This window comes from Uloborus diversus, chromosome 5, assembly GCF_026930045.1.
Source record: "Uloborus diversus isolate 005 chromosome 5, Udiv.v.3.1, whole genome shotgun sequence".
NCBI lineage: Eukaryota > Metazoa > Arthropoda > Arachnida > Araneae > Uloboridae > Uloborus > Uloborus diversus.
The window spans coordinates 159,390,679-159,405,972 of record NC_072735.1 but is presented as its reverse complement, the minus strand read 5'-3'; the positions used below and the strand labels follow the sequence as shown (position 1 = coordinate 159,405,972).

Sequence of the window (15,294 nt, the reverse complement as noted above, 5' to 3'; positions counted from 1 at the left end):
TGTTTTCCGCTTAAATTCCGTAACCTTCCAGACATTATCCTGGAATATTTTTGAAGAATTCAGTAGTCATCTTGGTTAAAGCCAGTTATGATTCTGGCAACTTCAGAGAAGCCTAATGCAACTTGAATATAATAGCCTGGAACCTTCCTGCCTCTCCAAGAAAGCCCTCAAAGCATTAATGCAATCATTGCCAACGCTAAGACAGACGCTCTAGCAATCAGCTCAATCGCAACTCGTCTGCAATTCTTACGAAATTTTGTGATCCAGACATCTTTTCGCTCTCATTTGGAGCTGAGTCAATCTGGACGGACCGTAATTAAGCTGAAACCGATACACCTATTAAATACGTTCAGATAATCTTAATACTGGTGAAGAAAAATATTTTTCACAACTCTGTGAAATCTGCAATTTGTAGCAATTCAGGAAACTTTTTGACAATTATAGTTGATTTTGCCAGAAAGTGAATAATAACCTGAAAAATCCCGAAACGTTATGGAAATAATAAGCAACGCTTCGGAGTTTTTTTTTTATTATAGTGTTTTTAGCAGTAAGTCAAACGATGTTAGTTATATCGATTAATTAACTTGCACAGCCATCTATTAAGAATTTTTAGAACTAAACAATTAATTCACACTATTATTGTATAATTAATATTTAATTTGCAATAAAAATTATAAAAACTATCCTATCTCTTAAGTTGGACCAAATGACACATAGGTATTAAATTTGATAAAAATCGGTTGCGTTGTTTCGGAGTTTTCCTCCAACAAACATCGTGATACGAGATTTATATATATATATATATATATATATATATATATATATATATATATATATATATATATATATATATATATATATATATATATACTAGTGGTACCCGCACGGCTTTGTAGAATATTAAAAGGTCATTTGGTTCGCCTGTCTATTTACAAATAATGGATGATGATTGATGGAATTACTCGCCAATTTGTTATGCTTGCCCTTGTTACGGTTCCACGTTATGATAATTTGGTAATTTACGCTCGCGTTGTGATAATTTGCTCGGTGAAAAGTTCTTAAAATTAGAATAGAAAAAGAACAAAATAGAATTTTCAAAAAATCGCTTTGAGGTGCACACCCCCATGATATAAACTAATTGTGTGCCAAATTTCATGAAAATTGGCCGAACGGTCTAGGCGCTATACGCGCGTCACAGAGATCCTGACAGAGGTCCAGACATCCAGACAGACTTTCAGCTTCATTATTAGTAAAGATTTTAAGAAAATTTTACCGAACAAATTATCACAACGTGGACGACTAAATTACGGAATTATCATAACGTGGAACCGTAACATAGGCAAGCAAATGAACATAGCCAATTGGCGAGAAATCCATCATCCATTATTTGTAAATATACAGGCGAACCAAATGACCTTTTAATTTTCTACTACGGGAAAAGCCGTGCGGGTGCTACTAGTGTATAATGAAACACACAATGGTTTCCTGCATTCAAATGCATTTAAATTAAAAGGAAAAACTTTAAATTCTTGGAGTAAAGTGCAATACATCCGTAAAAATGTCAAACTCGTTCGAATGAATTGAGAAATATATACAGCAAACACGGAAACAAAATAGCCATAGACGTGAGCTTGTTTGCGATTATACGACACTGAGATATGCAGTTGTAATTGAGAGCTAGCAATTAAATTTCACGGTAAATGTTCGAAATTTCTAATTAGAATGGGTTAATATTTGTCTGTGTAAGAGAACTTTGTTGAATTGATACGGCTAAAACATTATAATTATTCATTTCAATTAATTCAATGAATTTCCATGCGGCTCGGTTTTAGTTCTGTCAGATTGGTTTTGCTGTTTCGCTGGTTTCATAGAGATTAAATTGAATTGCTCTGTTTTGCTACCAAATCGAGAGAAAACAGTTTCATTTATCATTTGAGTTTTCAATGATGAAAATGTTATACAGGGTGTTCCGTTTCAACCTGCAAGACCTTTATTTTCACAACCGTTAGTCCTAAATGTATACTTTCAATTGCAAAACTGTTCAAAACCAGATGCAGGGATAAGATATTGAAAGTTTGAAGTGAATATAAAAATTAGTCAAAAATACAAAGTTTAACTTTTTATACGGGCCCCAGGTCCCCTTACTTATACTTAGGGAAATTTTCTCCATTGAAAAATCATTCCAACAGAAAAAGTTTGACATTAGTACGACCAATATTCACCGAGCTATGAAACGCAGCGTTTTGTGACTTAAACCACTTTACACTCGCCGTCAAAACAACTTTTGGGGGGAAATATAGCGGTTAAAAAGGGTTTAAAATTGTATGTGTGCATATAGTGTGATTTTTCAAATTTTTCGGGGTTTTGTTGTGTGCTTTTGCGTATCATGGCATAACATTTGCATTTATTTTGGAATAGCAATGAAAAATATAAATACTTATTTCATTTACTTCGACAACCTGACATTCCTCTGAAAGGGCGAAAAATTCAAAACTCATTTTTTGTACGGCACCTTAAAACTTGAAACTCGAATATCTCCTTGAGTTTTGTTCGCACAAATGTCAAGTTTCTTGTGTCAGTAATAGTTTTCAATGGAGATTATTTCTCTAAATATTAGTTAGGGGACGCGGGGCCCGTATAAAAAGTTAAATTTTGAATTTTTTGGCTCATTTTTGTTTTTACTTCAAACTTTCACTATCTCAACCCCGTGTCTAATTTTGAACATTTTTGCAATTGGAAGTATACATCTAGGACTAACGGTTGCGAAAATAAAGGTCTTGCAGGTTAAAACGAAACACCCTGTATATACGTAACAACATAACTCTGGTATTAATTTCAAATATACATCTTTGAAAAGTAATAAACTCTTAAAATACTTATTTCCGATTATTTCTTCAAAAACAATATACTGTAGGATATATCCACAGTGGCGATCCAGAAATATTTGACAAGGGGGGCACAAAGTATATTTTTTCCTCGTATATTAATGTTTGCATAAAATTTACTTTAAGGATTCTTAATAAACTGGAAAGTCGCCCGTCAAGGTATAACGGGTGAAAATTGCTTCTACATTTGAATGAAGCCATTGCCAGTTAATTAATATTTTCATAGTTGAAATTGTAACATTAACTCCAGTGGGTTAACCCTAAACTCCAGCAGGTAGTGTTTATTGTTGACCAACATAGAAAAGTACAAAAATGAATCAAAACATTCTCGTAAAACGGTAATGCTCAACCTATGGTCCACGGGCCACATCCGGCTCGCCAAGATTATCCACGGGGCCGTTGCTTTGTTCAATGTTACAAATTGAAATCGCGATTAATTTAGAAATTCGTTTCTAAAAAACAGATGATTTAATAAAAGAAGCATATCCTCATATAGATAATAGCCGATGATCGAGTAACCTGCGTGTTTCAGCAACGGAACTCGCGTCACGGCATGATAATTTGATAATTTGTTTTGGTAATGTTTAACATGCAGGGAAAGGCTTTATTGTGACAAGGGTGAATTCGATCCGGTAACAAAATTGTTTTACTGGCGAGACTGCCATTTTAGGAGAATAAAGGAACGAAAGAGCGGTCAACTATGAACGCAGCTATCTACTGGAGTTTAGGGTTAATTCACTGGAGTTAGGGTTAAAATTTCAACTGTCAAAATATTATCAAACAGCAATGCCTTCGTTCAAATGCAGAAGCGATTTTCATCCGTTATACCTTAACGGACGAATTTCTAGTCAATTATAATAACGATTATGGGTTTTTAGTTTTCTTTCCTTTTTCATGAACGCTATTTAGGAAAAATTTATGCGTTTTGAAATTTTATCTGTATTCTTACCCGCGATTTTAATACAAGTTGCGTTCCTCGGGTAAAACAAGGTTGGGCACCGCTGACGGAATAGATGTCGCATAAAATTAATATTATTGCTTTTTTTTGGTTCTCTCTCTCTTTTTTTTTCGTGTAAAAAGTTTCTTTTAAGTGGACGAGCAGAATTTTTCTGCTGACCGGTGTCGATCCAACGGACCACCGGTTGAGAATCCCTACAATAGAGCAAAAAATGGCACACACACACACACACACACACACACACACACACACACAAAAAAAAAACCTCTGATTAAAAAAAATAATAATTTAAAAAACTAAAAAAATACGCTTTCGTAGCAAAATGAACTAAAAAGTGAAAAATAATCTTTGGATGATAGTAGTTGACCAATCACTTAATTTTAATGTAGTACAAAAAACCGTGGGGTGCTGTCTATATACATTTTCGCATGGACAAATGGAAGAAATACAAGACAACTGATAAGAAGCCCCCCACGCTTTTTTGTATTACATTAAAATTAAGTGATTGGTCAACTACTATCATCCAAAGATTATTTTGCATTTTTTAGTTCATTTTACTACGAAAGCGTGTTTTTTTAGTTTTTTAAACTATTATTTTATTTTCTTTTTAGTTTAACTTGTTTTACGAAAAAATATTCATTTCAACATTGTTCAAAATCTTTTGTATTCTTGAAATTTGCACAAAAAAAGCGATTAAAGGTCTCGGGTGGCATTCGAAACGTGGTCTCTCGAACTCCAAAAAGAGCAACTGTACCCCTTAAAGTGTAATAGCCGAGCTCTAAAAACATTCAATTTCGCTGATAAATTGCCTGTGGAGTAATTGTCTAATCCAGCTAATCCATCTCAGTCATCGATGTATGTGTGCGGAAATCATATCTAAATTACTTTGAAAATTTGAGATGCATTTGAATAAAAGTTTTGTTCAACAATGGTCTAATCAGCAATGAATTTCCAATTGAAGGCTCGCCTAAATTTTGGCATGAAATTAGTTAAAAACAATTATATTTCATGTTCTAATTACCTTTGAACATTGGAACAAGTTTTGTCTGATGAAGAAAATTAAAGGTTTTTGTAGGTATTTTTAAATAATTTTTGAGAGCATTTTTTAAATGTATTTTTTAATTTTTTCCTTTTTCACATTGTTGGATTTACAAAACATTATAAAACAGATTACCAAAATATTGATTGAAATTGAAGGAAACTAACTATTAAAAGAGTTAATTAATTTGGGTCTGAGGTCGCGTGCCAAATTTCAAAAGAATCCGGTCGCAGGAAGAGGGCGAAATTTGAGCTGCAAGATTCCGTTACAAGATACATACATACAGGTGAAGCTAATAAAAGCGTGTTAAAAAAAAAGACTCCCTTTTCTCGTTGAATTCTAAACAAATAATGATTTGCTTCCTGCCCAAAAATTGACCGTTTGTTGCTTCTGTACGAAACTGCCCAACAGATGATCGAAGAAAATATTTCGCATCAAAATACGGGCCCGAAAATGTAGCAGATGTTCCAACTCTAAAAGGATAAAAGATCATTCGAAGTTCAAACGCCAAAAGCATTCTTATCTTGTGATCCCAATCCGAAAAATGCTTTGAAAGATTTGGGATTCTAAGGAAGAGAAACAAGAAAGAAACACCAGTTTTCAATGTTTTCGATCCAGTTTGGAAAGAGGGAGTGCCTTTTTTTTCTTTGGAAAAGCGTACTAAGGGCTTGCACAATCAACATAATTGGCAAGGATTACTTCTTATTTTTGTTAGCGTGCGAAATAGTCAACAGAAAGGAATAAGTTTTTTGGAAATATTTTGCCAATAACTAGCGAAATCCTCATGTATATAATAGCGAATGATCGAGTTACGTGGACGTCATCAACACTGAAACTCGCGCTCGGCATGATAATTTGATAAAATTTTTTGATAATGTGCAGGGAAATGTTTTATTTTGACAGGGCTGAACTTTATCCGGGAACTTAACCGTTTTACTGGTAAGATTGTCATTTTAGGAGAATGAAGAAACGTAAAAGGGGTTAATAATGAACGCTATCTACTGAAGTGGGCTGCCCATTTTCATGCTTTGCACTGAGGAAGGAGGCTATTGCCTGTGAAACATGTTCGCATTTTAAACTTTTCAATCTTTTGTTTGCGCTTTTAAGTGTTGTTTCCGGTTTTTCTCTATTTCATGCACAAAGCTCATGCTTTTGAATTAGTTACAATGTTCCTCAACAGTTGGCGCTGAAGGTATTTTAAAAGGTATAAAATAAAACGCAGTCTGTAAGATCGCCAAAAGGACCGGTATATTTGAAAAATCAATAAAAATTAAACGGGCAGTGACAGAAATACACTGTTTATTTTACAACTAGCAGTACCCCGCACAGTGATGCTCGTGCTAAAAATTTAATGGAAGTCCGTTGAATAAAAAAATTGAACCCCCTCCCCCGCTAATGTGAAATGATCATTTTTATTTGTATAAAATGCGTACACCTTTTCAAAAAAAAAAAAAAAAAAAACTATTTAAGTTTCTTTGGAAATTAGAACTTTTCGTCAAGTCATCAAATTGTATTTACAGTTGCTTAAAACTCTAGCGAGTGAAGCGGTTTTTACTGCAATATAAAATTTTTCGCTAAATAAACAAAAAAAAAAAAAAAAAAAAAAAAAAAAAAAAAAAAAAATCAAATAATATTTTTCATATGTAAAAATAATTCCGCAACTCGATTGTTTATCGCAAAACTTGCCCAGCAATCACGCTATCATAAATAATCGATCCGTCTAACGAAAAAAAAAAAAAAACATCCCATGGAACATTCAAAAATCGTCGTCAGAAAAAAAAGGAAAAAGAAAATGTCGTACATTTCACTTGGATAAAAACAAATCAAAAGTTTCAGATATTAAAATACTTTTAAGAAATTAAAATGCGAAAGATGGATTTTAAAAGCGTAACCATGGAAACATGAAACAAAATAAGTTCGAGAAATTAAATGAATCAAAATGACATATTTCGAAATTGATTTAAAAACGCTTGTAACTTTTTTTCCTTTGGAGATAGAAGCTAATTTTTTCGACCAAAGTCCGAGAAAGATCTGGAGTAAAAAATGTCGCTTTTTCCAATGCTGTCAAAAAGAAAACTGTGTGACAATTCCTTCACTTTTTATTGACAGATTTAATGAAGAAAGTTGTGCTTAAATTTCAGCTAAGCCTAAAAAAGTTCGAGCTAAAAACGCAAATTACTCCCACCCTAATTAAGTTAGAGCATTGAAACTGTTTAGAACGCGGAAAATTCTTCCCTTTTCAACGATACATAATATGTGTAAGTAATTTTTCACCCTTTTAATAGCCAATAATAGGCAATTTACGTGAAATTTGGGCCTAAATTTGTATAAAAAAGAAATAATAATAGGATTTTTTCGAATTATAGCCTATCTTACTCAGTAAGAAAGCTCCTTTCATATAGTGAAGGAATTTTTCAAATAGGTGCAGTGGTTACGGAGATTACCTCGAACATATAAACATACAAAAATCTGCCCTCTCTCTTTATAATATTAGTATAGATAGACTTCGAAAAACAGTAAATCTTCAGACATTGTCTAAAGAAAGTTTGTCTGTTTGAAAATTTACTGTTTTTTCAAGCGTATTGCAAATAAACAGTATTTCTGTGGCTGCACGTTTAGTTTCTATTGATTTTTCAAAAGTACGGGTCCTTTTGGTAATTTTACAGACTCCATTTTCTTTTATACAGTGACTCCCGCTCATAGGCGTGCGCAGGACTTCAGAAGTGTGGGTACCACTACTGTACCAGGAGGTTCCCATCTTTGCAAATCACGACAGGTAACAGAAACAGGGGGCGCTCGGGGATGATGTACTCGGAGGGCCCCAACCTCCCCTTCACTATCTTTCCACCTGTCATTCACTCAAGCCGCGCCCCTCGTAAAATGTGCGATTTCCGCACATGGGGAAATTTACAACCCTGTTTCTCCCCCACCGTAGTTCCCTAACATGTTTCATACCAGATCACGGCTACCAGGTTTGGGTAATGATTGCCAATTTGGCTTGCGTTTTGCTGTTTGTAGCGAGTGACAAAATTAAGATTTGGCAATATTCATAGTTGCCCAACAACTTTGTGTGTGTGACTTAAAACATCTAATTAAACTTCAGAAGAGAAAATATTCTACTTCAGTATTCTTTGGTTGATCAGACGCTGAGAGGTGAAATGGAATTTCTGCTCACCAGTAAAGGTAAACCTTGCCTAATTCTTGATGGCTTCCAATACAGGATCTTCAGAAAATCACAAGAAATTACGTCTTGGTTGTGTTTGAAAAGTGAAAAAAACAAATGCAGAGGCACGATAAAAATTAACGAGCAAAATGTAGTTCTAAGTGCATCAGAACATTCTTGTGCTCCAAATGTTGCGGAGATTGAGGTGATGAAAGCAAAAAAAAAAAAAAAAAAAATGTAAGAAGAGAGTAAGGGAAGAGACATCTGTTCCTGTATGCAAAATATTTCATGAAGAATTCACTCCTGTTTATGAAAAAGGTTATGAATTTGTAACCAAAACTCCACATTACAGAAACGTAAAATCATCTTTGTGTGCAGAGAGACGAAGAGCTTTAGGGTCGCAAGAGAATACGGTGCACAGCAAGGACATTCATTTTGATGAAAACCTTTTACATTTTTCAGCAAGTAATGAGAGATTTCTTCGTTTGGACTATTTCAACGCCGAAGAAAAGAGGGTATTAGTTTTTGCTGGTGAAGATGCTGAAATTCTAATGGAGAAGGAGATTTTTTTTTTTTTTTGACGGAACTTTCAAAAGCTGTCCTAAGCAATTTGCACAGCTATATTCGATACATGCAGATGCAGGAAGCACGTTGGAAAAAAACAAATGTTTATCCGGCAATTTTCATACTATTGCCAGACAAGAAAGAGTCTACTTACATGGAAGTCTTCCTGAAATTGAAAGCAAAATACCCGAAACGGAACCCAAAGTTAATAAAAATCGATTATGAAGCTGCAGTCATAAACGCATCCAAAGAAGCGTTCCCGAATGCCCAGGTATCTGGTTGCAGTTTTCATTTCAATCAATGTTTATGGAGGCGAATTCAACATATTGGACTGGCAGCCGAATATAGAGATGATGAAGATATCAGAAAATTTTGCAAAATGTGTGCTGCATTGGCATACTTGCCTCCACATCTTGTGGAAGACGCGTGGCTCTTTATAATGGCAGATGCCCCAAAGAACGAAAAAGTTGACAAATTTGTTGATTATTTTGTTACCCAGTGGATGGTTAATGCGAAAGTGGACATTCAAGTGTGGAATGTAAACGATCAGAAGCATCGGACAAATAATGCTGTTGAAGGATGGCATTCAAAGCTAAATCATATTATAGGAAAACATCAACCCAACGTCCACCTTTTAATCAAATGCTTAAAAGATGAGGCTATAAAAGTTTCTCATTTGATAAAGCGGAGAAAATTAGGTGACTTTGGTTGTAATAGGAAGAGACAGTATGTCGAATTAGATGAACGCATCAACAACATTTTGGGAGACTTTTATGAAACTGGAGATCCTTAACATCCTTAAGTTATGTGAATGAATTTAGTTAGTATTAAAGATAGATAGAATAAAAAAGAAAAAATGTAAATTACATTGCGAAACGATGATTATATATCATTTTATAAATGAAAAAAAAAAAGAAAGCCTGGAAAAGGAAAAAAAAGTATAAAATACACAAAAAGAAAATAAAAAGACAAAAAAAAGTATAAAACACCAAAAAAGAAAAAAAGCAACCTTTTAAACCGCCAAAGCAAGTGTGCTTTGCCCAGTCCCAAGCCTGGGATAAAAAGTGTGAGGGAAAGAGTTGCAAGGAATATAATATTCCGTTTACATACAAATATATACACAAACTCATACACACACACAGTAGAATCTCTCAATAAGGGATACTAATTAAACTGGACTTTTTTTCCCTTAAGTTCAGGTGTCATTTCTTCAAAGCAGGGTTCCCATTATATATAAAATTGAAATGAAAATAAAGCACTCTTTAAACACCCTTTTTTTTTCACTTTTAGGACATTGTACGACACTTCAAAACGTTGAAATAAAAAACATAAATAATTCTGTAACTTCCACACTCAAAATTTTAATAAAATACAAAAAAAGTACATAAATAGTAGTAATAAAACACACCTAAAACTGTAAAAGAGATATGGGACATCCATCACTTTGAATAAGATGAAAGAAACAAGTCACTATTATTGTTTCTTTTTTTTTTTGTTTTACTTCTCCTTCTCACAATAAAATACAAATGCATTTTTACATACTAAAAAAGTATAATTAACATGAACGAATCCCATGTGTTAAAACTATACCATTTTTTCTGTTCTGAGAGCAATGTCTAAATTCCCCTTTTACATTTTTGATTTAACAGATGCTTGACCATGAGACAAAATAAGTACCATTAGATTTTTTAAAACAAATCTTGTATTTTAATTGTTAGTTTCCACACATTGAAGCGTAAAATATACCCGTCATTTCAAAATTTTTCAGTAAGGAGGGACAAAGGGCATGAACGCAACGCATTTAATTGGAAGAAACAGGAAAATCCATGCAAAAATACAGAATTATATCGTATTTTTATAATCAGAGGGGGGAGGGGTCCCTTCCCTTGATCGTCCAAATGACGAGCCTGACGTTTCAATTATTTCATTTCGCTTACTTGTTATTTTTTTTCTGCACATTATGACTTCAAACCATAATCCAAAAGAAAATTTGCGTATGATTCGTTGCCTTATCTTAAAAGCTAAACTTGAATCTTAATACAGCTTTGTTAAAATTCTTTCTTTATGAATAACTAGCATTCCCGTACCCGGCATTGCTCGGGTAATAGAATTAGCAGGGGTTAACAGTGCTTGGTGCACCTAGTTTCGAAAATGCCCTATAATAATTACTTATTACCAATAATTTTTTCTAACTTTAGGAGGATCCCGGGACCCCTGGACTCCTTATATATATGCCCTTGTCCTTAACTGATCTTTAACTGTTATTAACGATCCTTTTAAAGTATTGATTATCTTTGCAAACACAGGTCATCCACATTTTATTGTTATACCTATGTTTAAGCAAGAACTTCTTACTATACAACATTTTTTTTTTTTCTGGTGCTAAAATTATTAAGCTGCTTGATGAACTGACTTTGGAGCTAAATAAAATTGGCCGTGTGATAAAAAGTCTTCTCTTAAATCGATCCCTGCTACTTTTAATGTCTGTCCTTGTGACTTATAAACGGATATTGCAAAGCAAACTTTCACAGGAAACTGCACTCTTCCAAATTTAAGAGGATAGTCCGCCTGTGATGATGTTCTTAAAAACATCGTTTCTAGTTTTGAAAAAATGAAAACAAAAGACAGAAAACATTATTATTCAGTAAGTTACCGCCCATTAGCCAGGGATTTATTTAACTTGAGAAAAACCTCGAAGAATCACGTGAGAAACAAAAACAATATCAAAATTACAGTTCGCTATCGGCCAAAAGTTGAGATGAAGCACTAAATAATGATTTGAATGGAGGAAAGCCTACGAAAATAAGGGATTTGAATTTCAATGACAGGTTTTTCGCAGAAATTAAGGGGTTTTAATTAATTTTCTCCCGAACTAATTGAGATTTCGAAAAATCCTTTCTTAGTGGTTACTTTTGTAATCATGCGGACATGCCTGCCAAATTTCAAGTCTGAAGCTTCAGCGGTTTCGGCTGTGCGTTGATATATATATATATATATATATATATATATATATATATATATATATATATATATATATATATATATATATATATATATATACTAGCATTCCCGTACCCGGCATTGCTCGGGTAATGGAATTAGAAAATGTTAACAGTGCTTGGTGCACCTAGTTTCGAAAATCCCCTATAATAATTACTTATTACCTATAACTTTTTCTAATTTGGGGAGGATCCCGGGGCCCCTGGACTCCTTATATATATGCCCTTGTCCTTAACCGATCTTTATCTGTTACTTACGATCCTTTTAAAGTATTGATTATCTTTGCAAACACAGGCCATCCACATTTTATTGTTATACATATTGTTTAAGCAAGAACTTCTTTGTATACAACATTTTTAGTTTTTTTTTCTGGTGCTAAAATTATTAAGCTGCTTGATGAACTGACTTTGGAGCAAGCTACATAACATTGGCCGTGTGAAAAAAAGTCTTCTCTTAAATCGATCCCTGCTACTTTTAATGTCTGTCCTTGTGACTTATTAATGGTTATTGCAAAGCAAACTTTAACAGGAAACTGCACTCTTCTAAATTCAAAAGGATAGTCCGCCTGTGATGATGTTCTTAAAAACTTTGTTTCTAGTTTTGAAAAAACGAAAGCAAAAGACAGAAACATTATGATTTGACTTGAGAAAAGCCTCGAAGAATCACGTGAGAAACAAAAACAATATCAAATTTATAGTTCGCTACGACCAAAAGTTGAGATGAAGTACTGAATAATGATTTGAATGGAGGAAAGCCTTCGAAAATAAGGGATTTGAATTTCAATGACAGGTTTTAATTTCGCAGAAATTAAGGGGTTTTAATTAATTTCTCCCGAACTAATTGAGATTTCGAAAAATCCTTTCTTAGTGGTTACTTTCGTAATCATGCGGACATGTCTGCCAAATTTCAAGTCTGAAGCTTCAGCGGTTTCGGCTGTGCGTTGATATATATATATATATATATATATATATATATATATATATATATATATATATATATATATATATATATATATATATATATGTTGTCTCAGGACATTGATTTTTATATATTAAGATAATAATAATACTAATAATGAATATCATCTGGTAAAAAGTAATTTAAATCAGTTTATTATTTTGTTTTGTTAAGATATTACACATTTTTTATCGGTAAATTGATTTACAACTAAAAGTTTAAGTGTTTTCCATCAGCTCTTAATCAAATATATTGTTTAAAGCCAATTCACATGGATTTCAAAACTGTCAAGCACCGAGCGCAAATAAAGAACACGCGACGACGCCTGTTTGAGGTTTGAGAAAGAAGGTTCACCCCAATTCTTGCCCCAACCCCTTAGGGAATAAGCGTGAAACTCGGGAGGCTTCGAAAGGAACAAAGGGGAAAGGGGAGATAAGAATTACAATAGATGCCTTCTCCTCCAACTCGAGGGAAAAGTTTAGCGAGAGGGAAAATTTTCAGGGATATTTTTTCGCGTATGATCAGTAGACCCGCCATCTTGGACTACAAATGTAAAAGTCCTCTCTAAAAGTCCCATGTGACGATATATTGAGTTATACAACTTGTTTCTCATTTATTGTTTTTTTTTTTTGTTCAAAATATTTTAAGATTCTTGACGATATCATATTCTGTACTGTAAATGGAAGAAAATTTTATTTTAAAACTTTATTTTTAGGCAAAGGCGTTTCCCAAATATTTCTGAATCTCTTCCAGAAATATCTTAATATCTTTTATACAGTACATTTATTATCAAACCGAAGCATTTTAAATGTGATTTAATGTGGGATGGCTGTTTAGAATATGAATATTATAGATGTGCTGAGTAAAAAAATAATTTTAGTCGTAAAAATAATAAAATCTGAAAGTTTTTTAGCATGCAAAGTGAATTTAATTCATGCGCTTGTTAATTGCATACATTCCTAAAGTTAATTTTTCTTATCTGAACTTGATAACTGCAAACTACATTTCCACAATGCTCAACCTATCTTATTACTTAATAAATAAACCGAGAAAAAAAAAAACAGCTCCTATAAAGAACAAATTTAGTAATTCAGAAATAGCATGAAAATAATGAACTAAAACTAACTTCCCATATTATTCACATAAAGTTCTTTATTTTCATGAATTACACATTAGGGCTATTTCACGGAAAGCGGTCACTTTGTCTCGCAACTAAAGCCTCATATATTAGATTAAAAATAATAAATTTAAATCGGCATTGAACAATATCTTGTTACTTAAACACACATGTATGTGCGATTCATTAAGTAAAAAATTTCGTTATTCCTTTTTAAAATTATTAAACTTCTTAATGCTTCTTAACCCTCATGTGCTAGACAAAATGGCTACTTTTTCGTGAACTTAAATTGCATACTTGTTTTTTTTTGAAAACCTACAACTTGTATTGTCATTGCACAACTATTAGGGTTATCTTCAAAAAGTATCTTTTCCGTCACACGCCTTTTAGTAAAAACATTAAGAAACAATTCATTTTATAAAGTTTCTGTTTTTATTTATTTATTTATTTATTTTTAACTTCATCAAAAGTATATATCTATTTAAACCTGCCAGCAGTATTTTAATAGTAATTCTTATTTTAACATATTTTTGGTTCACAGCATGTGAATTCTCACCTCCGGGGCATGTCAAACACCTGGTGTTACTGTTTCTGTTGCTTAATAACTGGTTTTTTATTTATTATTTCTTTCACAAATGTTAACGGTTTAAGTATATTTATTTTTTTAATATTGTGTTTTAGTTCGTTTTAGAAGCATAAGGAATTACGTCATACAATAAATTCTCACCTCCGTCACAAAATGCCATTTCTCATTAACAAATGGCAGTAATGACATCACATTTTATTTTCCTTTATGCGATGGAGCCCCCTTGTTTATGTTCAGCCATATAGAAGTTGTGAGATTTCACTTGAAAATTAAGATAGAGTAGGTTTTAAAAACTGAGTGTGGTTATTGGGAATTCTCACTTCCGTGAATTTGAATTTCAGAACGTAAATTAATGTAAAAAAAGAAGTTCACATGTTTTCATATGCTTAACATGAGCAGAATGTAGCAACTAAGAAAAAATTTATTTCCCTGAAAACTTTATCTATTAGATTATATATTGATGGAAAATTCTTCACCTCCGTGGCAGACCTTATTAATGTCATTATTTTTGAGGTGAGAATAAATGATGAAGGTGAGGAAATACCTCAATTTTAGTAAATCTACCAAAATTATAACTTACCAATGCATTCTCAAATTTACTAATTTGGAAATATATTAATACAAAACAATTTTTAACACAAATTTGAACTAAAATGATAACTGAAGTTTAAGCCGTACTTTAATTAAAAGAACTCAATATTAGATTCACAATAATCAATAAAATAACTAATTGTTTGCACATTTAACAAAATTTCTCCTATGATATTAAATTGACCTCTATTTTCAAACACACGTTTCTTTCTTTTTTTTTTAATTTCCGTGAACAAGGTATTTTATTTTTTATTCTTATTTATGAGTAAAATAATTAGAGTTTAGCCGAGCCATTGTTTATAGTTACTTCTAGTAGGTAACACTTTCATGTAAGACTAGAAAACACACACACACACACACACCACTGTGTGCAGATGGTGCAAAGCGAGGACCCTACTTTTTCACCGTCACACCGAGGACCTACTGAAGGCGTT

The 15,294-nt window shown here is 32.9% G+C and overlaps 1 protein-coding gene across 1 annotated transcript; it reads left to right on the top strand.

Moving 5' to 3' along the window:
- Positions 1–8,676: 8,676 nt before the first annotated feature.
- On the top strand, positions 8,677–9,402 carry LOC129223221 (uncharacterized). The gene has a single exon (XM_054857786.1). It carries the CDS (start codon positions 8,677–8,679, stop codon positions 9,400–9,402), a length of 726 nt encoding a protein of 241 aa, XP_054713761.1.
- The last annotated feature ends 5,892 nt before the right edge of the window (positions 9,403–15,294 follow it).

Excerpts from the sequence above, each read along its gene's own strand:
- LOC129223221 (XM_054857786.1), top strand. The coding sequence starts at position 8,677 with ATGCAGATGCAGGAAGCACGTTGGAAAAAAACAAATGTTTATCCGGCA.